General features: G+C 44.7%; 1 protein-coding gene across 1 annotated transcript in view; it reads right to left on the bottom strand.

The window, feature by feature from the left end:
• The window catches only part of LOC129817474 (exostosin-1-like), a 370,751-nt gene that overhangs the window by 59,454 nt on the left and 284,589 nt on the right, over positions 1-26,708 (bottom strand). The window contains exon 3 of the mRNA XM_055872747.1: positions 13,584-13,677. Within this exon, the coding sequence (XP_055728722.1) occupies positions 13,584-13,677 (94 nt within the window). The remainder of the gene's footprint in view (positions 1-13,583; positions 13,678-26,708) is intronic.

Genomic DNA, 26,708 nt, shown 5'->3' with positions numbered 1-26,708 from the left:
ATAACGTAATCTATTAACCTTTAATAACAAAACAAAAATGACATACATTTTCATATTCCATCTATCGTCATGGCCACCATTGTGGCTGACGGAAACCATTGTTCCAAAGTCCCTTTATTTCATGTTTCATGTTCTGAAGCTGGTTCTCCATAGTGAGAGGACAAAGGAATTTTGTCTGTGGCCTAAGATTTACAATGGGTGTGAGGGGTCATAAAACCCCCACATCTTCCTATCCCTTGAGATCCCTTCTCCTCTGGTGGGGATGAAATCTCTCTGCGGGATTGTGGTCATTGGTAACCTGAGCTGAGCAGGACAGTCATGACAACTGGATTAAGATTGAATCCTACTACACCGGCTCTGACGCTCGTCGGATGTGGCAGGGCTTGAAAACTATTACGGACTACAAAGGGAAACCCAGAAGTAAGCTAACCAGTGATGCGAGAGTACCAGATGAACTAAATGCCTTTCATGCTCGCTTCGAGGCAAGCAACACTGAAGCATGCATAAGAGCACCAGCTGTTCTGGATGACTGTGTGATAATGCTCTCGGTAGCAAATGTGAGCAAGACCTTTAAACAGGTCAACATTCACAAAGCCGCGGGGCCAGATGGATTACCAGGACGTGTACTCAAAGAACGCGTGGACCAACTGGCAAGTGTCTTCACTGACATTGTCATCCTCTCTCTGACTGAGTCTGTAATACCTACAAGCAGACCACCATAGTCCCTGTGCCCAAGGAAGCGAAGGTAACCTGCCTAAATGATTACCGCCCCATAGCACTCACGTCGGTAGCCATGAAGCGCTTTGAAAGGCTGGTCATGGCTCACATCAACAGCATCCTCCCAAATACCCTAGACCCACTCCAATTCGCATTCCGCCCAAACAGATGACGCAATCTCAATCGCACTCCACACTGCCCTTTCCAACCAGGACAAAAAGAACACCTATGTGAGAATGCTGTTTATTGACTACAGCTCAGCGTTCAACACCATAGTGCCCACAAAGCTCATCACTAAGCTAAGGACCCTGGGGCTAAACACCTCCCTCTGCAACTGGATCCTGGACTTCCTGACGGGCCGCCCCCAGGTGGTAAGGGTAGGCAACAACATGTCTGACACACTGATCCTCAACACTGGGACCCCTCAGGGGTGTGTACTTAGTACCCTCCTGTACTCCCTGTTCACTCACAATCGCGTGGCCAAACACAATTCAAACACTATCATTAAGTTTGCTGATGGCACAACAGTGGCAGCCCTGATCACTGACAATGATGAGACAGCCTATAGGGAGGTGGCAGTGTGAACTGGCAGTGTGGTGCCAGGACAACCTCTCCCTCAATGTGAGCAAGACTAAGGAGCTGATCGTGGACTACAGGAAAAGGCAGGCCGAACAGGCCCGGGGCTGTAGTAGAGCGGGTCGAGAGTTTCAAGTTCCTTGGTGTCCACATCACCAATGATCTATCATGGTCCAAACACACCAAGACAGTCGTGAAGAGTGCACGACAAAACCTTTTCCTCTCAGGAGGAACTGAAAAGATTTGGCATGGGTCCCCAGATCCTCAAAAAGTTCTACAACTGCACCATTGAGAGCACCCTGACCAGTTGCATCACCACCTGGTATGGCAACTGCTCGGCATCTGACCGTAAGGTGCTACAGAGGGTAGTGCGTATGGCCCAGTACTTCACTGGGGCCAAGCTTCCTGCCATCCAGGACCTATATAATAGGCGGTGTCAGAGGAAAGCCCATAAAATTGTCAGAAACTCCAGTCACCCAAGTCATATACTGTTTTCTCTATTACCGCACGGCAATCGGTACCAGAGCGCTAAGTCTAGGATCAAAAGGCTCCTTAACAGCTTCTACCACAAAGCCATAAGACGGCTGAACAATGAATCAAATGGCCACCGGACTATAACATTGATGTCACGCCCTGGCCTTAGCTATCTTTGTTTTCTTTATTATTTTAGTTAGGTCAGGGTGTGACATGGGGAATGTATGTGTTTTTGGATTGTCTAGGCGTTTTGTATGTTAAATCGGTCAGTGTACTGTCTAGGTGTTTGTATGTCTATGGCTGACTAGATTGGTTCTCAATTAAAGGCAGCTGTGGTTCATTGTCTCTGATTGAGAGCCATATTTAAGGCAGCCATAGGCATTGGGTTTTGTGGGTAATTGTCTATGTAGAACGTTTGTAGCGTTTACGTTTGTAGCTTCACGGTTGTTTTGTTTTGTTATAAGTGTTCGTTTCGTGTTTCACTCGTCTCTAATAAAAGAGAATGTATTTTTCACACGCTGCGTTTTGGTCCTCTCTCTCACTGCAAGACGATCGTGACAATTGACACCCACCCATTTGTTTTGGACACTGCTGCTACTCGCTGTTTATTATCTATGCATAGTCACTTCACCCCTACCTACATGTACAAATTATCTCAACTAACCTGTACCCTCAGACACTGACTCGGTACCGGTACCCCCTGTATATAGCCTCGGTATCGTGTTACTTTTTATTATTATTATTATATATTTTTTATATATTTTCTTTACTTTAGTTTATTTGGTAAATATTTTCTTAACCAACAGTGCAGTTCAAGAAGAGTTAAGGGTTTGTAATTAAGCATTTCACAGTAAGGTCTACACTTGCGCATGTGACAAATAAAGTTTGATTTGACACAACTTGTAGGCTTGTTTACTTGCTGCTGTGCGTTTTGTTGCTAACCTTACTTTGCTACCTGCCAACTTTACTGTTTTTACTTTTTAATTACCGTTTATATTTTTAGTTGTTCCCTCGCTCGACTTTTTTCATTCAACTTTTTCACTCCGGACGCTTTATCTGGACGTGGTTCGTCAGGACCTCCACCAGCCGAAGCTAAGTAGTAACATTAACATGATGCCTTCTATATGCAATCGCAGTACTCATAATATACAGGAGAATGATCACCTTACCGCAATGATAGTTGTGCTGCAAGCCCAGCTTCAGACGCAATCGTTAGGCAAGGGTAATTTCAGCGTAGGAAAGGATGAAACAGCGTCTGTGCCACCAAGAAGTGCAGATAGTAGTAAAATCCCCTCGCACAGTCCCCGCAGCCGGACAACCTTCTCATGGCTTCTGGAAGGAAATGCTGTAGGAATGCTCAACCGGTGTCGCTCATTCAGCCGACAGAAACTTTCAACCGGTTCTCCCCATTAAGCAGTGAGTCGGAGTCAGAGGCCGAGCCTTTTATGGTCTCTACTCCTCCCGTTACGGGGTCTGAGCCTCCCACCATTAGTTCTGACAAATTGAAAACCCTAGTCATTGGCGACTCCATTACCCGCAGTATTAGACTTAAAACGAATCATCCAGCGATCACACATTGTTTACCAGGGGGCAGGGCTACCGATGTTAAGGCTAATCTGAAGATGGTGCTGGCTAAAGCTAAAACTGGCGAGTGTAGAGAGTATAGAGATATTGTTATCCACGTCGGCACCAACGATGTTAGGATGAAACAGTCAGAGGTCACCAAGCGGAACATAGCTTCAGCGTGTAAATCAGCTAGAAAGATAAGTCGGCATCAAGTAATTGTCTCTTGCCCCCTCCCAGTTAGGGGGAGTAATGAGCTCTACAGCAGAGTCTCACAACTCAATCGCTGGTTGAAAACTGTTTTCTGCCCCTCCCAAAAGATAGAGCCCTCTTTCTGGGACTCACCCACAAACAGGACCAAGCCTGGCCTGTTGAGGAGTGACGGACTCCATCCTAGCTGGGGGGTGCTCTCATCTTATCTACGAACATAGACAGGGCTCTAACTCCCCTAGCTCCACATTGAGAAAGGGTGCAGGCCAGGCAGCAGGCTGTTAGCCAGCCTGCCAGCTTAGTGGAGTCTGCCACTACCACAGTCATTGTAGTCAGCTCAGCTATCCCCATTGAGATCGTGTCTGTGCCTCAACCTAGGTTGGGCAAAACTAAACATGGCGGTGTTCGCCTTAGCAATCTCACACTAATAAAGACGTCCTCCATTGCTGACATTATTGAAAGAGATTGTGATACTTCACATCTCAAAATAGGGTTACTTAATGTTAGATCCCTCACTTCCAAGGCAGTTATAGTCAATGATCTAATCACTGAACATAATCTTGATGTGATTGGCCTGACTGAAACATGGCTTAATTAAGCCTGATGAATTTACTGTGTTAAATGAGGCCTCACCTCCTAGTTACACTAGTGACCATATCCCCCGCGCATCCCGCAAAGGCGGAGGTGTTGCTAACATTTACGATAGCAAATTTCAATTTACAAAAAAAAAAAGGTTTTGTCTTTTGAGCTTCTAGTCATGAAATCTATGCAGCCTACTCAATCACTTTTTATAGCTACTGTTTACAGGCCTCCTGGGCCACATACAGTATTCCTCACTGAGTTCCCTGCATTCCTATCGGACCTTGTAGTCATGGCAGATAATATTCAAATTTTTGGTGACTTTAATATTCACATGGAGAAGTTCACAGACCCACTCAAAAAGGCTTTCAGAGCCATCATCGACTCAGTGGGTTTTGTCCAACATGTCTCCGGACCTACTCACTGCCACAGTCATACTCTGGAACTAGTTTTGTCCCATGGAATAAATGTTGTGGATCTTAATGTTTTTCCTCATAATTCTGGACTATCGTACCACCAATTTATTACATTTGCAATCGCAACAAATAATCTGCTCAGACCCCAACCAAGGATCATCAAAAGCCGTGCTATAAATTCTCGGACAACCCAAAGATTCCTAGATGCCCTTCCAGACTCCCTCCACCTACCCAAGGACGTCAGAGAACAAAATTCAGTTAACCACCTAACTGAGGAACTCAATTTAACCTTGCGTAATACCCTAGATGCAGTCGCACCCCAAAAACAAAAAACATTTGTCATAAGAAACTAGCTCCCTGGTATACAGAAAATACCCGAGCTCTGCAAGCTTCCAGAAAATTGGAACGGAAATGGCATTCCACCAAACTGGAAGTTTTCCGACTAGCTTGGAAAGACCGTGCAGTACCGAAGAGCCCTCACTGCTGCTCGATCATCCTATTTTTCCAACTTAATTGAGGAAAATAAGAGCAATCCAAAATGTATTTTCGATACTGTTGCAAAGCTAACTAAAAAGCAGCATTCCCCAAGGGAGAATGGCTTTCACTTCAGCAGTGATAAATTCATGAACTTCTTTGAGGAAAAGATCATGACCATTAGAAAGCAAATTATGGACTCCTCTTTAAATCTGCGTATTCCTCCAAACCTCGGTTGTCCTGAGTCTGCACAACTCTGCCAGGATCTAGGATAAAGGGAGACACTAAAGTTATTTAGTACTATATCTCTTGACACAATGATGAAAATAATCATGGCCTCTAAACCTTCAAGCTGCATACTGGACTCTATCCCAACTATACTACTGAAAGAGCTGCTTCCTGTGCTTGGCCCTCCTAGGTTGAACATAATAAACGGCTCTCTATCCACCGGATGTGTACCAAACTCACTAAAACCGGCAGTAATAAAGCCTCTCTTGAGAAAGCCAAACCATGACCCAGAAAATATAGAAAACTATCGGCCTATATTGAATCTCCCATTCCTCTCAATTAAAAATAAAAGCTGAAGACAAACAATGTATACGAAACGCTTCAGTCTGGTTTTAGACCCCATCATAGCGCTGAGACTGCACTTGTGAAGGTGGTAAATTACATTTTAATGGCGTCAGACCGAGGCTCTGCATCTGTCCTCGTGCTCCTAGACCTGCTGCTTTTGATACCATTGATCACCACATTCTTTTGGAGAGATTGTTGGTCCACACGGACAGGTTCTGGCCTGGTTTAGAGCTTATCTGTTGGAAAGATATCAGTTTGTCTCTGTGGATGTTTGTCCTCTGACAAATCAATTGTAAATTTCGGTGTTCCTCAAGGCTCCGTTTTAGGCCGACTTTTTTTCACTATATATTTTACCTCTTGGTGATGTCATTTGGAAACATAATGTTAACTTTTACTGCTATGCGGATGACACACAGTTGTTCATTTCGATGCCCTCCCTGGAAGCCTGTGTTTCAGACATAAGGAAGTGGATGGCTGCAAATGTTCTACTTTTAAACTCGGACAAAACAGAGATGCTTGTTTTAGGTCCCAAGAAACACACATGTCTTCTGTTGAATCTGACAATTAATCTTGATGGTTGTACAGTCGTCTCAATTAAAACTGTGAAGGACGTCGTCGTTACTCTGGACCCTGATCTCTCTTTTGACAAACATATCAAGACTGTTTCAATGACAGCTTTTTACATCTACGTAACATTGCAAAAATCAGAAACTTTCTTTCCAAAAATGATGCAGAAAATGTATCCATGCTTTTGTCACTTCTAGGTTAGACTACTGCAATGCTCTACTTTATGTCTACCCGGATAAAGCACTAAATAAACTTCAGTTAGTGCTAAACACGGCTGCTAGAATCTTGACTAGAACGCCAAAATGTGATCAAATTACTTCAGTAAGGGCTGATTTTAAGGTTTTACTGCTAACCTACAAAGCATTACATGGGCTTGCTCCGACCTATCTTTACGATTTGGTCCTGCCGTACATACCTACACGTACGCTACGGTCACAAGATGCAGGCCTCCTTACCGTCCCTAGTATTTCTAAGCAAACAGCTGGAGGCAGGGCTTTCTCCTATAGAGCTCCATTTTTATGGAATGGTCTGCCTACCCATGTGAGAGACGCAGACTCTGTCTCGACCTTTAATAAGTCTTTATTGAAGACGCATCTCTTCAGTAGGTCCTATGATTGAGTGTAGTCTGGCCAAGGAGTGTGAAGGTGAACGAAAAGGTACTGGAGCAACGAACCGCCCTTGCTGTCTCTGCCTGGCCGGTTCCCCTCTCTCCACTGGGATTCTCTGCCTCTAACCCTATTACAGGGGCTAAGTCACTGGCTTACTGGTGCTCTTCCATGCCGTCCCTAGGAGGGGTGCGTCACTTGAGTGGGTTGAGTCACTGACGGGATCTTCCTGTCCGGGTTGGCGTCCCCCCTTGGGTTGTGCCGTAGCGGAGATCTTTGTGGGCTATACTCGGCCTTGTCTCAGGATGGTAAGTTGGTGTTTGAAGATATCCCTCTAGTGGTGTGGGGGCTGTGCTTTGGCAAAGTGGGTGGGGTTAAATCCTGCTGTTTGGTCCTGTCCGGCCGTATCATCGGATGGGGCCACAGTGTCTCCTGACTCCTCCTGTCTCAGCCTCCAGTATTTATGCTGCAGTAGTTTATGTGTCGGGGGCTAGGGTCAGTCTGTTATATCTGGAGTATTTCTCCTGTCTTATCCGGTGTTCTGTGTGAATTTAAGTATGCTCTCTCTAATTCTCTCTTTCTTTCTCTCTCTCTCTTTCTTTCTTTCTCTCTCTCGTAGGACCTGAGCCCTAGGACCATGCCTCAGGGCTACCTGGCCTGATGACTCCTTGCGGTCCCCAGTCCACCTGGCCGTGCTGCTGCTCCAGTTTCAACCGTTCTGCCTGCGGCTATGGAACACTCACCTGTTCACCAGACGTGCTACCTGTCCCAGACCTGCTGTTTTCAACTCTCTAGAGACAGCAGGAGCGGTAGAGATACTCTGAATGATCAGCTATGAAATTCCAACTGACATTTACTCCTGATGTGCTGACCTGTTGCACCCTCGACAACCACTGTGGTTAGTATTATTTGACCCTGCTGGTCATTTATGAACATTTGAACATCTTGGCCATGTTATGTTATAATCTCCACTAGATGTCCCCATTGCACCTTTTTTGAACCTTTTGTTTTTTCCTTGCTCTAATTATTGTTTGCACCTGTATGTCGTTCCTTGTTGGTATTTAAACCCTGTGTGTTCCTCAGTTCTTTGCTCAGTGTTTGTACGTTAGCACCCTGCCCCATCCCTGCTGTTAACTTTTTCTCTTGTTGGAGTTTCCAGAGGTTCTCTGGTATTGTTCTTGTTTATTTTGGATTAGTCTTTTGAGGTTTGTTTTTTCCCTTGCTGTTCTTACCACTTTGTGGATTTTCTTTGTATTTTGGAAGATATCTATTTTTGTCTCTTGGCTTTTGTTTTGGACGTTGTGGATTTATATTTTTGCCGGAAGATCATTCCTTTGATTAAACCACCGTCTCTAGTACTGCTGGGTCTGCCTCATCTTCTGGGTTCTGACGATTATTAGTGACTTTCTCACACCGGGTCCTGACAGAAACACTGAGCCAATATAATGAACCCAGAGGCAGCCAGTACCCAGGATTTTTTTTCCATGCTGTCCCACCACGAGGGGACTGTCCAACGCCACGAAGCTGCTCTGGTTCAGCAAGAGGCCTTAATGGCTAGACATTCTCAACTTCTGTCAGAGATGCTGACTTCCATAAAGCAGATTTCTGATCGACTTTCCCCGGCAACAGCTTCTGCTCCAGTACATCAGATTCAAGTGCCCGTGGCAGTTAACCCCCTGGCTGAACCTCGTCTGCCGCCTCCCCAACGGTTCTCAGGTGATCCGAGTGTTTGTAAGGGGTTTTTCACCCAATGTTCTCTCTCCTTCGAGCTGCAACCATCGTCGTTTCCCACCGACCGGTCCAAGATAGCATATATCATCACCCTGCTGTCGGAAAAAGCCCTAGCCTGGGCTACTGCTGTGTGGGATGCCCAAAGTCCCTGCTGTGCCAGCTACTCTACCTTTGCTGAAGAATTCAAGCGAGTGTTTCAAGGTCCTACCAACGGCCCTGACTCAGCCAAACAGCTCCTGACTCTCCGCCAAGGTCGGCGCAGCATGACGGACTATGCCATCCAGTTCCGCACTGTGGCAGCAGCAAGTGGTTGGAACGACGAGGCGCTCACTGTGTGTTTTTTGAAGGGTCTTTCCGACACCATCCAAGATGAACTGGCCACTCGGGAACCACCGGACAACCTTGAGTCCCTTATCAAGTTGGCTTCGCGCATAGACCAGCGTCTGAGAGAGAGAGAACTCAACCGTAGACCTCTCACCCTAGCTCCTATCGGTTCCAGCTCTGAGTCTCCACCTTTATCCTCGCTGGCTCCACCAGAACCCATGCAGATTGGACGCATCTCCCAGGCTGAGAGAGACCGCCGGATGAGGGAGCGATGCTGTCTATATTGCGGCAAACCGGGCCATTTCCGCTCCACGTGTCCCGTGCTCCAGGGAAACGCACTCTTCCGTGCAGGCCTGGGAGGACTGTAACGGGAAACATAACCTCCTCCCATCCATCCAACTCCCGCCTGCTCATTCCAGTTACCCTTTCCTGGGACGACCACGAGTTTCCTCTTCAAGCCTTGGTAGACTCTGGAGCCGCAGGTAACATCATGGACGGGGTCTGGGCGAAGGAGAATAGCGTTCCCTCTGAACCTCTAAGTGACCCCATAAGGGTTACTACGTTGGATAGAAGCCCTTTGGGATCTGGACTTGTCACTCGTGCCACTACCCCCTTGCGACTTTCAGTTTCCCAACACCAGGAAGTGATGAACTTTCATCTGATCTCCTGTTCCGAGTTCCCTCTCGTCCTTGGATACCCCTGGCTTCACAGCCATAACCCTCACTTCGACTGGTCTGTGGGCACTATCAAGCAGTGGGGTCCTACGTGCCAAGCCACTTGTATCTTCCCGAGTTCCCCGAGTTCCCCTCCCGAGTCTCTAGAATCCATCGACCTGTCCCAAGTTCCCGAGTGTTACCATGACCTCAAACCGGTATTTAGCAAACAGAGGGCCACCAAACTACCACCCCATAGACCTTACGATTGCACCATCAACCTGTTTCCGGGGACCTGCCCTCCCAGGGGTCGGATCTTTTCCCTATCTCCTCCCGAACAAGCTGCTATGGATACCTACATCAAGGACGCTCTGGCAGCAGGCCTCATGCGTCCATCCACCTCACCGGCGGGAGCAGGGTTTTTCTTTGTGGCCAAAAAAGACGGTGGATTACGACCTTGCATCGACTACCGGGGACTCAATGCCATAACCGTCCGTAACCGCTACCCGCTACCCCTTATGGCCACAGCCTTTGAGCTGCTCCAGGAAGCAGTTGTCTTCACTAAGCTTGACCTGCGGAACGCATACCATCTTGTGCGGATCAAACCCGGGGACGAGTGGAAGACCGCTTTCAACACGCCTACTGGTCACTACGAATACTCGGTGATGCCCTTCGGCCTGACCAACGCCCCGGCTGTGTTCCAAGCGCTCATAAACGATGTGCTTAGGGATATGCTTAACATCTTCGTGTTTGTTTACTTGGATGACATCCTCATCTTTTCGAGCTCCCTTCAAGAACACACTAAGCATGTCAGACAAGTGCTCAAACGCCTCCTAGACAGCCATTTGTACGTTAAGCCGGAAAAGTGTGAATTCCACTCTTCTCGAGTACAATTCCTGGGATTTGTAGTGGAACCCGGTCGAGTCCAGATGGACCCCAGAAAGGTAGGGGCGGTAGCGGATTGGCCCACCCCCAAGTCCGTTAAGGAAGTTCAGCGTTTCCTGGGCTTCACTAACTTTTACCGCAAGTTCATCAAGAACTTCAGCTCGGTGGCAGCCCCTCTCTCAGCTTTAACCAAGGGGGGCAACACAAGGTTTCTGTGGGGAAGAGAAGCTGAGACGGCCTTCCAAGGACTCAAGCAGCGCATCCTCTCTGCTCCCATCCTGACACTACCCACGGCGGATGAACCTTTTGTGGTGGAGGTAGACGCATCCGAGGTTGGTGTTGGAGCTGTCCTGTCTCAGAGGGGTGAAGACAAGAGGCTTCATCCTTGCGCCTTCTTCTCTCACCGGCTTACCCCGGCCGAGAGGAATTACGATGTGGGGGATCGTGAACTCCTAGCGGTTAAGATGGCATTGAAGGAATGGAGACACTGGCTCGAGGGGGCTTCTCAACCGTTTCAAGTCCTTACGGACCACAAAAATCTGGAGTATATCCAGCAGGCGAAGCGGTTGAACTCCAGACAAGCTCGATGGTCTCTTTTCTTCAGCCGATTCCAGTTTATCCTCACCTATAGACCCGGGTCGAAGAATCTCAAACCGGACGCCTTGTCACGAATCTACTCTCCTGCCATTCGAGAAGATACTGGGATGACTGTCCTTCCTGCCGCTAAGATCGTGGCTCCGATCTCGTGGCAAGTGGAGGATACCGTGAAACAAGCTCAAGCCATCGAACCGGGTCCTGGAGGAGGTCCTGCCAATAGGTTGTTTGTTCCCAAGGCAGCAAGGTCCCAAGTCCTTCTGTGGGGGCACTCCTCTCGCCTCACCTGTCATCCGGGTGTAGGTCGCACCTTGGAGTTCATCCAGCGTAAGTTCTGGTGGCCCACCATAAAAGAAGACGTTGCCACTTTCGTCAAGGCCTGTTCCGTGTGCTGCCAGGGCAAATCTTCTCACCTCCACCCTCAAGGACTCCTTCACCCTTTATCTATTCCCCACCAACCCTGGTCCCATATCTCGTTGGACTTTATTACTGGCCTTCCTCCGTCCCATGGTAATACTACTATCCTAGTCATCATCAACAGGTTTTCTAAGGCAGCCAGGTTTGTTCCCTTGACCAAATTACCTTCTGCCAAGGAAACGGCTGAGTTGGTGATTAACCATGTGTTCCGAGTCTTTGGCATTCCGCAAGATATGGTTTCCGACAGAGGTCCACAGTTCGCCTCTAGGTTTTGGAAGGCCTTCTGCCAACTCATAGGGGCCACGGCCAGTCTTTCTTCAGGGTACCATCCGGAGTCCAACGGCCAAACTGAGGATGAATCAAGAGCTGGAAACCACCCTCAGATGTATGGTCTCCAACAACCCATCCACATGGTCATCCTTCATTGTTTGGGCCGAGTACGCGCACAACACCTTGTGCTCCTCCTCCACTGGTGTGTCCCCGCACGAGTGTCAGTTTGGCTATGCTCCGCTATTGTTCCCGGACCAGGAGGCAGAAGTCAGAGTGCCTTCAGCCTTGAGGTTCATCAGACGCTGTCGGCTTACGTGGAAGAAGGCCCGTCTTAATCTTCTGCGTTCCTCACAGCAGTACCAGCGACAAGCCAACAGACGTCGCCGTCCCGGTCCTACCCTGTACCCCGGCCAGAGAGTATGGCTCTCAACAAAGAACTTACCGCTACGGGTGGAGTCTCGCAAGCTGTCCCAGAGATTCATCGGTCCCTTTAAGATTGCCAGGAGAGTCAATCCCGTTACTTTTCGCCTACACTTACCCAGATCCCTTAAGATCAATCCCACATTTCACATTTCTTTATTAAAACCTGTTGTTTTTTCTCCCCTTATCCCGGCAGGCAGACCTCCCCCTCCGCCCCGTGTCATCGGAGGCCAGTCGGCTTATACCGTCCACCGGATACTGGATTCCCGCCGGGTGCAGCGGTCCTGGCAGTATCTGGTGGACTGGGAAGGCTACGGTCCCGAGGAGCGCTCCTGGGTTCCTGCCAAGGACATACTGGACCCTGACCTCATTCGTCAGTTCAGGGCCCTCCACCCTGAGAAGGCTGGTAGGAACGTCAGGAGCCGTTCCTAGGAGGGGGATTCTGTCAGGTTTTGGCCAGGACTGTTCAGGTTTTGGTCACTAGATGTCCCCATTGCACCTTTTTTGAACCTTTTGTTTTTTCCTTGCTCTAATTATTGTTTGCACCTGTATGTCGTTCCTTGTTGGTATTTAAACCCTGTGTGTTCCTCAGTTCTTTGATCAGTGTTTGTACATTAGCACCCTGCCCCAGCCCTGCTGTTAACTTTTTCTCTTGTTGGAGTTTCCAGAGGTTCTCTGGTATTGTTCTTGTTTATTTTGGATTAGTCTTTTGAGGTTTGTTTTTTCCCTTGCTGTTCTTACCACTTTGTGGATTTTCTTTGTATTTTGGAAGATATCTATTTTTGTCTCTTGGCTTTTGTTTTGGACGTTGTGGATTTATATTTTTGCCGGAAGATCTTTCCTTTGATTAAACCACCGTCTCTAGTACTGCTGTGTCTGCCTCCTCTTCTGGGTTCTGCCGATTATTAGTGACTTTCTCACACCGGGTCCTGACAGTTTGGGGTTTTAGGCTGGGTTTCTGTACAGCACTTTTTGACATCAGCTGATGTAAGATTGGCTTTATAAATACATTTGATTGATTGATTTGATTTGTACAGAGTGGGGTAGAAATGACTAGGCTACTTCCTTCATTCTTTACTTTCAGCCATGCAGGCCTCAGTGTATCTGGATGTCCATCATAACTTCCTCTGTCGATATAGAGACACATGTACATCTACAATGGGATAGTTCCAAGTAATAAACAATTCTAAGATACTTCTATAGAGGCTCAGTGGGACGCTACTGTCAGTCCAAATAAACATGCCTGAGAGGAGGCGATCAGGTGTTAATGAAAGTGGGAGGTGTTGAGATAAAAATAGGTCTCTTCTGTATCTATAGTACAGAACTCTTCTGCAGCTGTTTCTGAAAAGATGACAGGTTGTCAATACAAATAACCCAAGCATCAGGCCTGGCAGACTGCAGGGCCTGCACAACTCACAGGCTCCAACCCCGGCTGCCATGCCAACGACTAGCCCCCGTTTCCAAGGGAACCACTTGGAGACGCAAGGAGCCTCTGAGGGACAGGTTTTTTGTTGGGGAAACTTCCAACCACGTACCTGGAGGGCCTCGAGAAAGCGAAAGGAGCCCAGCCTACGACCGCGGGGCACCAGGCAGAATGTGGAGTTATGAAGCAGCTCCTGGTAGTCGAACCTGGAGACAGACAGAAACCGACTTTGTCAGACTCATGGAGACATCACGCACGCTAAAATGTCAAGATGGACTCCTTTGAGGTCCAATTGACAAAAATGAGAGAGCAGAGAGGAAAATAATAGAAGAAAGAGAGTATGTCTATGAGCTGACAGAGGGTAGTTTAAAGTAAATGTGTCCTTAGATTAAACACATGCAAACAACAATTACAGCATTAAAACGTGTCAATTGTCTCACTCAATCACAAACAAAGACATTAGCTCAAACAAATACATATTTAAGTAGGTGAAATAGATGTGGGAACACGAGAAACATATTCTCCAACTCCTTCTCATTCTTCAGAGAAATTAGACAAACTTCAAAGCACTTGTCATGTTTCAAGAATGTCATTATACACAAAGAAAGCTTTTAGACTAGAATAAGGTCCTCCACTCCACTCTGGCCTAGAGTATGATCAATGTTACACAACGAGTGTATTACAAAGGGAGACTTTTTGAGATTGATCTCCAAAAGCACCTCTGTCTTTCCCAGTGATACAAGCCTGGGATTCCTCATCCCATCCCTATAGCAGGCAGCACATCCCTTCTACTTTCCCCTCACTGCAGGCCAATAGAGAGAGGGGTAATTTATGGCCCTGTTCCAAACCGGTGTCTCATCCCAAGGCCCATCCAATAAGGATGAGGAGCAGCTGTTTTATCTGACAGTAAATCAGAAGAAATAACAGGAGAGCTTTTAAGCTACATAAATCAATCACAAAACACACCAGCCTGTCGCTGCCTATGAAGCCCCGCGATCTATAACCAATGCTGTCTATGATCCTCATAACCCATATCGTATGAAAAATATCAGGCAGCGAATTCTTAAGAGAGGCTAAGGATGATTCATGACATTTGAATGGAAACATACATAACACTTTATTTGTTATTAAACAAGACAGGGGCATTTTCAAGATGGACAACTCTCAGAGACCAAGCTGTCTCCCAAATTTGTGATCAACTGGCTGACCTGGAATCATGGCTGTGGTTGATTATTTTGGTAATGAGACTATAAATGAACATGTTCCATCCAGTGTGACGGTATGCAATTGTCATATATAAACATAGCAGTATTTCACAGAACTGTATGTACAGTTGAAGTCGGAAGTTTACATACACTTAGGTTGGAATCATTAAAACTCGTTTTTCAACCACTCCACAAATTTCTTGTTAACAAACTATAGTTTTGGCAAGTCGTTTAGGACATCTACTTTGTGCATGACACAAGTAATTTTTCAAACAATTGTTTACAGACAGATTATTTCACTTATAACTCACTGTCACAATTCCAATGGGTTTACATGCAATAAGACGTTTACATACAATAAGTTTACTGTGCCTTTAAACAGCTTGGAAAATTCCAGAAAATGATGTCGTGGCTTTAGAAGCTTCTGATAGGCTAATTGGCATCATTTGAGTCAATTGGAGGTGTACCTGTGGATGTATTTCAAGGCCATACTTTCAAACTCAGTGCCTCTTTGCTTGACATCATGGGAAAATCAAAAGAAATCTGCCAAGACCTTAGAAAAAAAACTGTAGACCTCCACAAGTCTGGTCATCCTTGGGAGCAAGTTCTAAACATCTGAAGGTATCAGTTCATCTGTACAAAAAAATGTACACAAGTATAAACACCATGGGACCACGCAGCCGTCATACCGCTCAGGAAGGAGATGTGTTCTGTCTCCTAGAGATGAACGTACTTTGGTGAGAAAAGTGCAAATAAATCCCAGAACAACAGCAAAGGACCTTGTGAAGATGCTGGAGGAAACAGGTACAAAAGTATCTATATTCACAGGAAAACAAGTCCTAAATTGACATAACCTGAAAGGCCGCTCAGCAAGGAAGAAGTCACTGCTCCAACACCGCAATAAAAAAGCCATACTACGGTTTGCCACTGCACATGGAGACAAAGATCGTACTTTTTGGAGAAATTTCCTGATGATTTCCTGATGAAACAAAAATAGAACTGTTTGGCCAAAATGACCGTCGTTATGTTTCTTATTTAAAAGAAACATAACATTTACCCCCAATTTCATGGTATCCAATTGTTAGTAGTTACTGTCTTGTCTCATCGCTACAACTCACGTAGGGGCTCAGGATAGATGAAGGTCGAGAGCCATGCGTCCTCCGAAACCCAACCCAACCAAGCTGCACTACTTCTTGACACAACGCAGATCCAACCCGGAAGCCAGCCGCACCAATGTGTCGGAGGAAACACCGTACACCTAGCAACCTGGTCAGCGTGCAATGCGCCCGGCCCACCACAGGAGTCGCTAGTGCGCGATGAGACAAGGATATCTCTACCGGCCAAACCCTCCCTAACCCGGACTACGCTAGGCCAATTGTGCGTCGCCCCATGGATCTCCCGGTTGCAGCCGGCTGCGACAGAGCCTGGGCTCGAACACAGAGTCTCTGGTGGCACAGCTAGCACTGCGATAAAGTGCCTTAGACCACTGCGCCACCCGGGAGGCTGACCGTCGTTATGTTTGGAGGAAAAAGGGGGAGGCTTGCAAGCCGAACAACAGAATCCCAACCGTGAAGCACGGGGGTGGCAGCATCATGTTGTGGGGTTGCTTTGCTGCAGGAGGGACTGGTGCACTTCACTAAATAGATGGCATCATGAGGGAGGAAAATAATGTGAATATATTGAAGCAACGTCTCAAGACATCAGTCAGGAAGCTAAAGCTTGGTCGCAAATGGATCTTCCAAATGGACAATCACCCCAAGCATACTTCCAAAGTTGTGGCAAATGGCTTAAGGACAACAAAGTCAAGGTATTGGAGTGGCCATCACAAAGCCCTGACCTCAAACCTATAGAAAAGTTGTGGGCATAACGGAAAAAGCGTGTGCGAGCAAGGAGGCCTACAAACCTGACTCAGTTACATCAGCTCTGTCAGGAGGAATGGGCCAAAATTCACCCAACTTATTGTGGGAAGCTTGTGGAAGGCTACCCAAAACGTTTGACCCAAGTTAAACAATGTAAAGGCAATGCTAGCAAATACTAATTGAGTGTATGTAAACTTCTGACCCACTGGGAATGTGATGAAATAAATAAAAGCTGCAATAAATCATTCTCTCTACTATTATTCTGACATTTCACATTCTTAAAAAAAAAGTGGTGCTCCTAACTGACCTAAAACAGGGAATTTTTACTAGGATTAAATGTCAGGAATTGAGTTTAAATGTATTTGGCTAAGGTGTATGTAAACTTCAGACTTCCAACTGTATATGACATCAATGACTGTTGTTCTCCCTCTCACAGTGATGTTTTGTTAGAAACCCTGTCTCTGTCTCCGGCCATCCTTCAAACACCCCGAGGAGAGGAGAGCCCAGATGTGCTGCTTGAGCCCTGGCCCACAGAGACTTCTGATTACAGCCTAATCTGTCTGGGGATCAACTGCCTCCACAACCTCGGGGCCAACCACCAGTGTGTGTATTGAAAAGGTACCATTTTATGACGCCTCACACTGGAGCACAAGGTCAACCACAGCAGCCTATATAGAGAATTGATACAGTAATGTGGCAAGAATGTTGAGGTTTAATCATAAAGAACATGCAGCGTGTTATCCTGCCGTATTATGCTTCAGCTCAGACAATTACAAAACAACAGTCTGTCTCAAAAGGTGGACTCCAGTCGATCATGGCATGTGCTCAGCACTGTGATGTTTGAATGCCATCCCAGCAAGGTTATCATACACTCAGTGGCTAGTTTATTAAATACACCACCCCGTTCACGAAAATAGTTTGCTCCTACAGACAGTGAGTCACGTGTCCTTGGCTTGCTATATAAAGCAGGCAGACAGGTTATCTAAGCGACTTTAAACATGGTATGATCGTCTACGGATTACCGAGAATGGTGTGACCAACCAAAATCATCCAGTCAGCGGCAGTCCTATAGGCGAAACAACTCGTTGACAAGAGGTCGAAGGAGAATGGCAAGAATCAGGCAGGCCACAAACAGGCAAATAATGGCATAGTACAGCAGTGGTGTGCAGAACGGCACCTTTAAATGCACAACTCGTCAGTCCTTGTCACAGATGGGTTATTGCAGAAGACGTTCCACTACTATCAGCTGAAAACAAGAAGACGCGGTTCCAGTGGGCACGCGATCGACAACACTGAACAATTGAAGAGTGGAAAAACGTTGCCTGGTCCGATGTATCCCGGTTCCTGGAACATCATGCTGATGGCAGTGTCAGGATTTGGCGTAAGTCCATGGCCTCATCCTGCCTGGTGTCAACAGTACAGGCTGGTGGCTGTGATGTACTGGTGTGGGGAATGTTTTCCTGGCACATGTTAGGTCACTTGATTACAAATTGAGCAACGTTTCCATGCCCCAGATAATTCAGGCTGTTCTGGATGCAAAGGGGGGTCCGACCCGGTACTAGATGTGTGTACCTAATAAACTGACCACTGAGCTAAAACACTTATGTTCAAGAATCCAATGCATACTCTTTACTACATACAAAATATGATTAGTCATGGTAACATGATTCAACATACCATAAATCTGTGCACACACAGCCACTCATTCAGTCAGGCCATTGTTGCCAATAGGGGGACTCATGCTATAGTTCAAATAATCAGACAGCTTTCAACTCAACTGACAGCTACAGCCACAGGTTGAGAGATAGACGATTTGAATAGTGATAATCTGAAATGTCCCGACATTTCAAAACAATGACTAAAAACACCGCTGTCAAACAAATGTTGTAGTGTTTAGTCTTCAGGATATGCATTAGAAATAAGAATCAAAGGCTGTAGCGATCGAGGTAGACAAGATGGAGAGGGGCTTGAACCCTGCTGGCCTGTACTGACCCTTTAATTACCTGGCTAGTCCACACCTGTGTGCCATAAAGGTTTAAACCTGTTGCCAGAGGCCGTATGCTCACACAACACAGTAAGGCTAGCCTACAGTTATTTTAGTGTGGGGGCCTGGTTGATTGTGACACCTAGCTGTGGCCTGAGCCAGTGCCTGTAACTGCCTCATCAGATATTGAGCTTCAGGCCAAGCCTCTCCTGCTGTGACTGACTAGCCTGGGTCCAGAGTGGAACTGTCTGTCCAACAGCCCAGCTTGAGCCCTGGGAGGCCTGGAGCTATTTACTGCTCAAGATTACAGACATTACTGAGAGATTGAGCCAAAGGTCAGGGTTATAGGAATACTGAAGGCCTATGCACTATGGATTGTACAGGACAGGAGCAACAATATAGAAGCTAATAACTGCCTTGTTAATCTCTACACACTGGTTGTACTGTTCAGTACAAGCGTACAAATTGTATTAATAATACTTTATTAAACTTCTAAGGCACTTTCCATAATAGACATCTCAAAATGCTTAATAAGCCAAAAAACAAACAAGCAAGTGTACAAAACATTAGGAAGGATTTTTAAGCCTTGAGACAATTGAGAAATAGATTGTGTATGTGTGCCATTCAGAGGGTGTTAGAGGTAGTTTTGCGAGCCAATGCTAGCAGATACCCATAGACTTCCAGTCATTGCGCCAATGAGCAATTGCGCTAGCGCTAGTTAGCAACTTCTTTTAAACAGCACGCAGAGACAAAGGATGCGTTCGTACATTCACTCTGGCTATCTACTCTGATTTCAGAGCACTCGTCTGAGTGTGCCAGAGCACAGAATAACTGATGAATTTACAAACGCGCAACATCCGTTGAATATGACCGTTGTCCCGTTACGATAAAAAAAATCTGCAATTACTGCATCCAAAATACCACCATCGACTGCAGTTACTGCACTTTTACTTCAGTTTCAAAACTGTAATCTTTTGTAAGGGTCAATAAACGTTGGCAAAAATACATTATTACATTTCTGCCAGCAGCACAGTTACAGTCACCAGCGCTCTGGATAACATGAAAACAGTCTAACCAGCTCTGCTAGTGCGAGTAAAATTATCAGAGTGTGTCTCTCATGTGTCTGGAAGTAGCAAACAAGCTAGCCATCTATAGTCAGTTAGCTTGGGTGCTTGACTGCCGTTGTGAGGTGAGCACGCTCTGATCAACTGTCCTCCTCGGCCAGAGTATCCAGTATGCGCGCTGAATACTCCGAGAGCGGAAAGCTCTGAATTGATGAATGGACAATCTGACAATTCTCTGAATTTACAAACACCCAGAGCGCACTCTGAGCGCACTCTGAGCGCACTCTGGCACTCAAGTGAATTTACGAACACACCCAAAAATGGTATCCACAGGTTCATCTGACTTTGGGGAAGTAGATAAAGGGCCTCATTGCCAAAATCCTGAAGTATCCCTTTAAGGTTAGCGTAGGGATTTCCCAAGAATCCCGGATAGTACTGACCATGGCATAATGTGTGGACTGGTGGCCATTGCGAGTGGACACTTAGAAGCAAAGCAGGAAGTGTACGCATCAAGATGTGCTGTGATTTGTAGATTCAACATTCCATTGCATGAGCCACATCAGCTAACATAATTTGAACAAACATTCTACATTACCATGAAAATTAGTGCATCACAATACCAGGCAGCCATTGTGAGTGTACGCATGAGTTTACCAGTCAAATTGCCAAGGTTAGAGGTTCCAAGCCAGTTCTATAAATGTTATTTCTATGAGTGCTGCTGCTACACTTTGTGTGCTGGTTTGCTACTAACACCTTGCAGCCATTGTGAGTGTACGCATGAGTTTACCAGTCAAATTGCCAGGGTTAGAGGTTCCAAGCCAGTTCTATAAATGTTATTTCTATGAGTGCTGCTGCTACACTGTGTGTGCTGGTTTGCTACTAACACCTTGCTTATTCCAGCAACGACCAATAAAGTTTCATCACGTTGTTGAGTCCATGTTGCCGCAGAAACTGACTCAACAGCATGAATGCCCGACCGTCCCGTCTTCAGTCAGCTGTTCATTCAACAGTTATTTTATTTTCATGACGGTCTTCATCCTTAACCGTCCAATACACGGTTATATGGTAATTGTGCCGGCCCAAATTATGGGATTATATGGTTTAAATAAATCAGGCTTCGACCTTTACTGTAGTTTGAGCTCTCACCTTGACATGTCAAATACAATCCAGTGGGGAATCAATAAGCACTGTCAAGTTGATAGTCCCCACAAATGGCTAAATCCAATTACACTGGGACAGCAGCAGTAAAGAAATAAATTAGTGGCAGACACTTCGAAGATAGAAGCATCACACTTGTATTTAAACTGTACTGAATAATTACGAAATCTGACTTCAGCAGTGTCTGTGAAACCAAACGAACAATCTGTGCAGTGTGCATAGAGAACATATTAGCAGATCTCTCTCTCTCTCTCCCTCCCTCCCTCCTAGACACAATACTCCATAATGTCAAAGTGGATCTTTTAAAACAAATTAAATAAAAAGCTAACATTTCTTGGTCAAGTTCAGGAGTAAAAATGTGCTTAACAAATCACATAATTATTTGCTTGGACTCATTCAGTGTTCAATAATAGTGGTTAACATGATTTTTTAATGACTACCCCCTCTCTGTACCACACACACACACACAATTATCTGTAAGGTCCCTCAATCGAGTAATGGATTTCAAGCACAGATTTAACCACAAAGACCAGGGAGGTTTTCCAAGGCACAGATTAGTAGACGTAAAAAATTAAATTGATGAATACACTTTTTGTCCTGAATACAAAGCGTTATGTTTGGGGCAAATCCAACACATCATCAAATTATCAAATCAAATGTATTTATATAGCCCTTCTTAGATCAGCTGATATCTCAAAGTGCTGTACAGAAACCCAGCCTAAAACCCCAAACAGCAAGCAATGCAGGTGTAGAAGCACATCACTGAGAACCACATTATTTTCAAGCATGGTGGTGGCGCCATCATGTTATGGGTACCGGCAAGGACTAGGGAGTTTCTTAGGATAAAAATAAGCACAAGCAAAATCCTATAGGAAAACTTGGTTCAGTCTGCTTTCCAACAGACACTGGGAGATTAATTCAGCTTTCAGCAGGACAATAACCTAAAACACAAGGCCACATCTACACTGGAGTTGCTAACAAAGATGACATTGAATGTTCCTGAGTGGCCTAATTACAGTTTTGACTTAAATCTGCTTGAAAATCTATTGCAAGACTTGAAAATGGCTATCTAGTACAAATCAACAACTAACTTGACAGAGCTTGAATAAAAAAATAATAGGCAAATATTGTACAATCCAGGTGTGCAAAGCTCTGTGATAAAGCCCTGTGATAAAAAGCTCTGTGATAAAAACTGTTGTCATTTGACAAGGTATGTAGCTTGTGTATCCCATCACTTAGATTATTATATATTTTTTTACAGGCCTTTATTTCTGTTGGCCTAATGCGAGCTTGTATGCAGCGCACTGAGCATGCGTGTATAGAGGGAGTGGTCACAGCGCAATTGAGTGAGTAAGACACGGAGGGGCAAATTAATTTAGGGAGAAGAACTGATGCTTGGCTTAGTTTCTTTTTAATTGTGCAAATGCACATGAACAAATGGACAACGTTTGACTTGCATGTTCGGGCAGCCACAAAGCACATTCCACCAAATAGTTTTACAGTATAAAAAAAAGTGTATCTCTAGTCTGGTTAAAGATCGAGTTTTTACATCCATTCGAGTACTCAAGTACTCACTCCCATCCCTATTAATTCCACCAATGTCAACCAGAGAAACCAGCCATCCATCTTTATGAAGAGTCATTCATCCTCAAACATACTGGTGTCACTTTGGTGGTTCAGATCAGGAGAGAGGAGAATTCTGAAGACATTAATTCCACATGGATGATATTACAATATAAGTAATGTTACATTATTTAATTAACAAAATGCTGAGAACAAATATCTAGATAATAAGTACACCCAAACCTGTGTAGCTTCTGTAAACACAACGATAAGATCATTAAACATGTATTTTCACTTTCTGAACAGTGGAGGCTCCTCAGAGGAGGAAGGGGAGGACCATCCAACTCAGTAAATTTCAGTGGGGCAAAAATAGTGAATCATTAAAAAAGTGATAGTTTTTGGCAAAATGTATACTAAATATATTCACGTCACCAAATAACTAATTAAAACACAATGTTTTGCAATGAAGGTCTACAGTTGCCTCAACAGCCCTCTAGGGAAGCACCATGGAGTAGCCGCAGGACAGCTATTCTCCATCCTCCTCTGGGTATATTGATGTCAATTGAAAACCTAGGAGGCTCATGGTTCCCACCCCCTTTCCATTGACTTACACAGTAATTATGACAACTTCCGGAGGACGTCCTTCAACCTATCAGAGCTTTTGCAGCATGAACTGACATGTTGTCAGAGGATCAGAGAATGAATCTAGTACTGAAAGCATAAGCTACTGCTAGCTAGCGCTAAAGTGCATAAAATGTGATGAGTATTTGACAAAGCGAGAGACATTTTTGAACAAATTAATTCCTTCATAAATTAAGGAGAAGAGAGAGAGAGAGCTGTATTGCTTTCACTTAGCGAGCGAGAGAGAGATATATTTTGTTGTATTTAGCCTACTCAACAACCTGACTCAAACAGAGAGGAATACTATTTATGTTAGCTAGCTGGCTAAGGCTATCCAACAAACCAACTCTTCCAAGTCAAGGTAAGCTTTTGGTTTTATAAATTTATTGCCACCATGGCCAGTGTAACTGCTAAACCGTGTACAGATGGATGGATTGGATTATGCATTTACTAACACGCTAGTAGCTATGTTGAAAATGACGTTAGCTAATATGGTGACAACAATGTAGGCCGAGTGTAGCGTTTAGCGGTTATGGTACGAAGGTTTGACATGGAGAGGTTTTTTCGCCTGATCACAGACAGCTGTTGTGTTAGGCACTGAAGTCCAAAAGCAAAGGGAAAATGTGAGAGGAAAAGTGTGTGTAGATATGAGAATAAATGATAGAACAAGCAAACTGATGCTGTTTGTATATGGCTGCTATGAAAATGTATTGTGTTGATCAGGGGTGTATTCATTCCGCAGATTCATTTGTAAAACTTTTCTTAAAACAAAGCAATGGAACAAAACGGGGATGGACCTACTCGGTTTTATTGAGAGTATAAACAATACTCCATCACCTATTCTGCCTCCTTCTTGTGATGATTTAGTTGATAACTATAACTTTATTATCCCTGTTCGGGCGCCACTTCTGTAGCGGTATTAATTAGAGAATTTCACACCCTTCTTCTTAAGGTGGTTGAGGGGTTCGGCGACCTTTGAAAAGTCAGGCACAAACCTGTGGTACCATCCAGCCATACCCTCTGCACTCCTTCCCTGGAAGAGAATACAAACTCTTGCAAATCCTCTGTGTGATGACTGGGTTCATTTGTTATTGTATGAAGTTGCTGTTTATTTGCTCTGCCATTATTGTTATATGAGGTATGCTTGGTGGGGTTACCAAGAATTGTGGAAGAACTGTGCTGTGATGTGGGATCTATAGGGTGTGTATTCTTTTTTCTATCCGCTGGCTATCTGACCAACAGGCTACACTCTAGGCAGTCTCTTCTGTTGATGTGTGTGGGTCTGGTAGTGGTACTCTCGCTGTTCTACTATTTTCCTTTCGGCAGGGTTAATACCTGCCTGGCGCCCGAACAAAATCTTCTTTACCTTTCTCTAATTAATACCGCTACAACTTTAATAGCAAATTAAGGACAACCATTGATGCCATAGCTCCAGTAAAGTTGAAAAAGGTTGCATCCAAACAGAGAGCCCCTTGGATGAGGGAGGAAACTAATCAATTAAAGAGAAATTGCAGAAAGGCAGAGCGGAAGTGGAGAAAGTCAAAGTTACAGGTCCATTATGATATTCTGAAAGAGCAACTTGGCATATATAACAAGGCAATTTCTAACTTGATCACTGTTAATTAGAATAATGAGTGAGTCCTCTTCTCGACCATTGATGGCCTGATAAATCCTACAGTATCACCGCAAGCCTATGTGAACTTTCCTCCACATCTAAGTGTGATGAGTTTGCAATATATTTCAGAGATAAGATAAACATTAGGCTGGGTATCAGTCAAGCAAGACCTGATGATACGTTTGATGATATGTGCCCTAGCCTACCAGGCAAAGGCACTATGGATTGATTTCCCCTGGTTAACACAGACATGCTCAGGAAAGTGATATCACAACTTAAGCCTTCTACCTGCCTTCTCGATCTTATCCCCACCACCTTCTTCAAAACAGTTTTTAATTGCATATCTGAAGAAGTGCAAGCTATTGTTAAAACTTCTTCAGGCTGCAGGGTGAATATTGAAAAAACTGGAAAATATGCGCACATTTTCAAACGGCCTCTTAAGAAATTCTTGATATTCCAATATGCATATATTTACTATTATTGGATAGAAAACAGTCTATAGTTTCTAAAAACGTTTGAATTATTTCTCTAAGTTGAACAGAACTATTTTTACAGCCCATTTCCTATCCAGAATTGAGATTTCCAAAATGCGATGTCTCTCTTTAAGACCTTGTCTATAAAAGGTCATGACACTTAGGACCGTAGAAACACGTCATACGCCTTCATCTGGGTGTAATGCGGAAGTGAGAGTTGAAAGCAGTCGAATATCTCTTCCAGGGGCTGAATAGTACATCTTCTTGTGAGACCTGCGCAGTTAAAAAAAAATTCCGGGCGGGAGGCAGAATCTGGACTCGACTCCTGGAAGACGCTCGATAAACGTGAATATGATCTCTGGCTACGATATTATTTGATACATGTCACAAAATCATCCTAAAGTATGTTTTTTCAATATACTTTAATTATATTATTGCAATTTATTCTGGACTTTAGACGTGATGCTTTGGAAGAATTTTTTGAAGAAGGAGATGTTAGCGCCGCACCGCCATTGTGCTTGCTAACCAAAGAGGGAAATATTTCGTTCTGGAACCCAACTAAAGACTGTACTGGACAATGGACCCCGTTACAACATTCTGATGGAATATCAACAAAGATAAGGACCCAATTTGGGATGCTTTTTCATATATCTGTCGAAATGTGCTATGCTAACTGTGCTAACTGTGCTATACTAGCGCTTGACTAGAATCAATGCTGCCGTATGCTAGCTTATGTTGTTAGCTAATATAACGATATATTGTGTTTTCGCTGTAAAACACTTCAAAAATCGGAAATATTGGCTCTATTCACACGATATTTGTCTTTCATTAGCTATCCACCATATGTTTTTCTGAAATGTTTTATGAGGTGTAATTAGTAGTTGACGTTGGTGTCTGTATTTTCTCTGGCTACTCCCGTGTGATTTCAGACTGTAGCTATGCTGTAGCAATGATGGGAGCAGTAATGTAAAACTGATTTATAGCTAAAATATGCACATTTTATGAACAAAACATAGATTTATTGTGTAACATGTTATAGGACTGTCATCTGAGGTTTTTCTAGGTTCTTTAGGTTGGTTCTAGGTTAGTTCGGTTGGCTTGTGCATGCTACTTGAATCATAATTCATACATCATAATCATAATCATACGTGTCTGTCCACTTTTGTATTTGGTGGTGAGCTAACATAAATATATGTGGTGCTTTCTCTGTAAAACATTTAAAAAATCGGACATGTTGGCTGGATTCACAAGATGTTTATCTTTCATATGCTGTATTGGACTTGTTAATGTGTGAAAGTTAAATATTTAAAAAAAATAGATTTTGAATTTCGCGCCCTGCAGCTGTTGTCATGTTCGTTCCGACGTCGGGCTTGCAGCCCAAACAGGATAAATCACTCCCTGTTTGCTGGCACTTTCCCCACTGCACTAAAAAGTACTATGGTGAAACCCCTTCAGCTCTTAGCAATTTTCTGAAAATCTTCAGCATTCCGTTATTAAGCAAAATTCTGGAGAAATTGTTTTTAAAACAGCTAAATTATTTTATATCTGCCAACTGTATTTTAGAAAAATTCCAATCTGGTTTTCGTGCCCACCACAGCACAGAGACAGCCTTAGTTTCAGTGGTAAATGATCTTAGAGCCAACACAGATGCCAAACAGCTCTCTGTCCTTGTACTCTTGGACTCGTGCTGTATTC

This window comes from Salvelinus fontinalis, chromosome 20, assembly GCF_029448725.1.
Source record: "Salvelinus fontinalis isolate EN_2023a chromosome 20, ASM2944872v1, whole genome shotgun sequence".
NCBI lineage: Eukaryota > Metazoa > Chordata > Actinopteri > Salmoniformes > Salmonidae > Salvelinus > Salvelinus fontinalis.
Note: the sequence above shows the minus strand (reverse complement) of the source record. Positions and strands in the feature narration are given on the sequence as shown.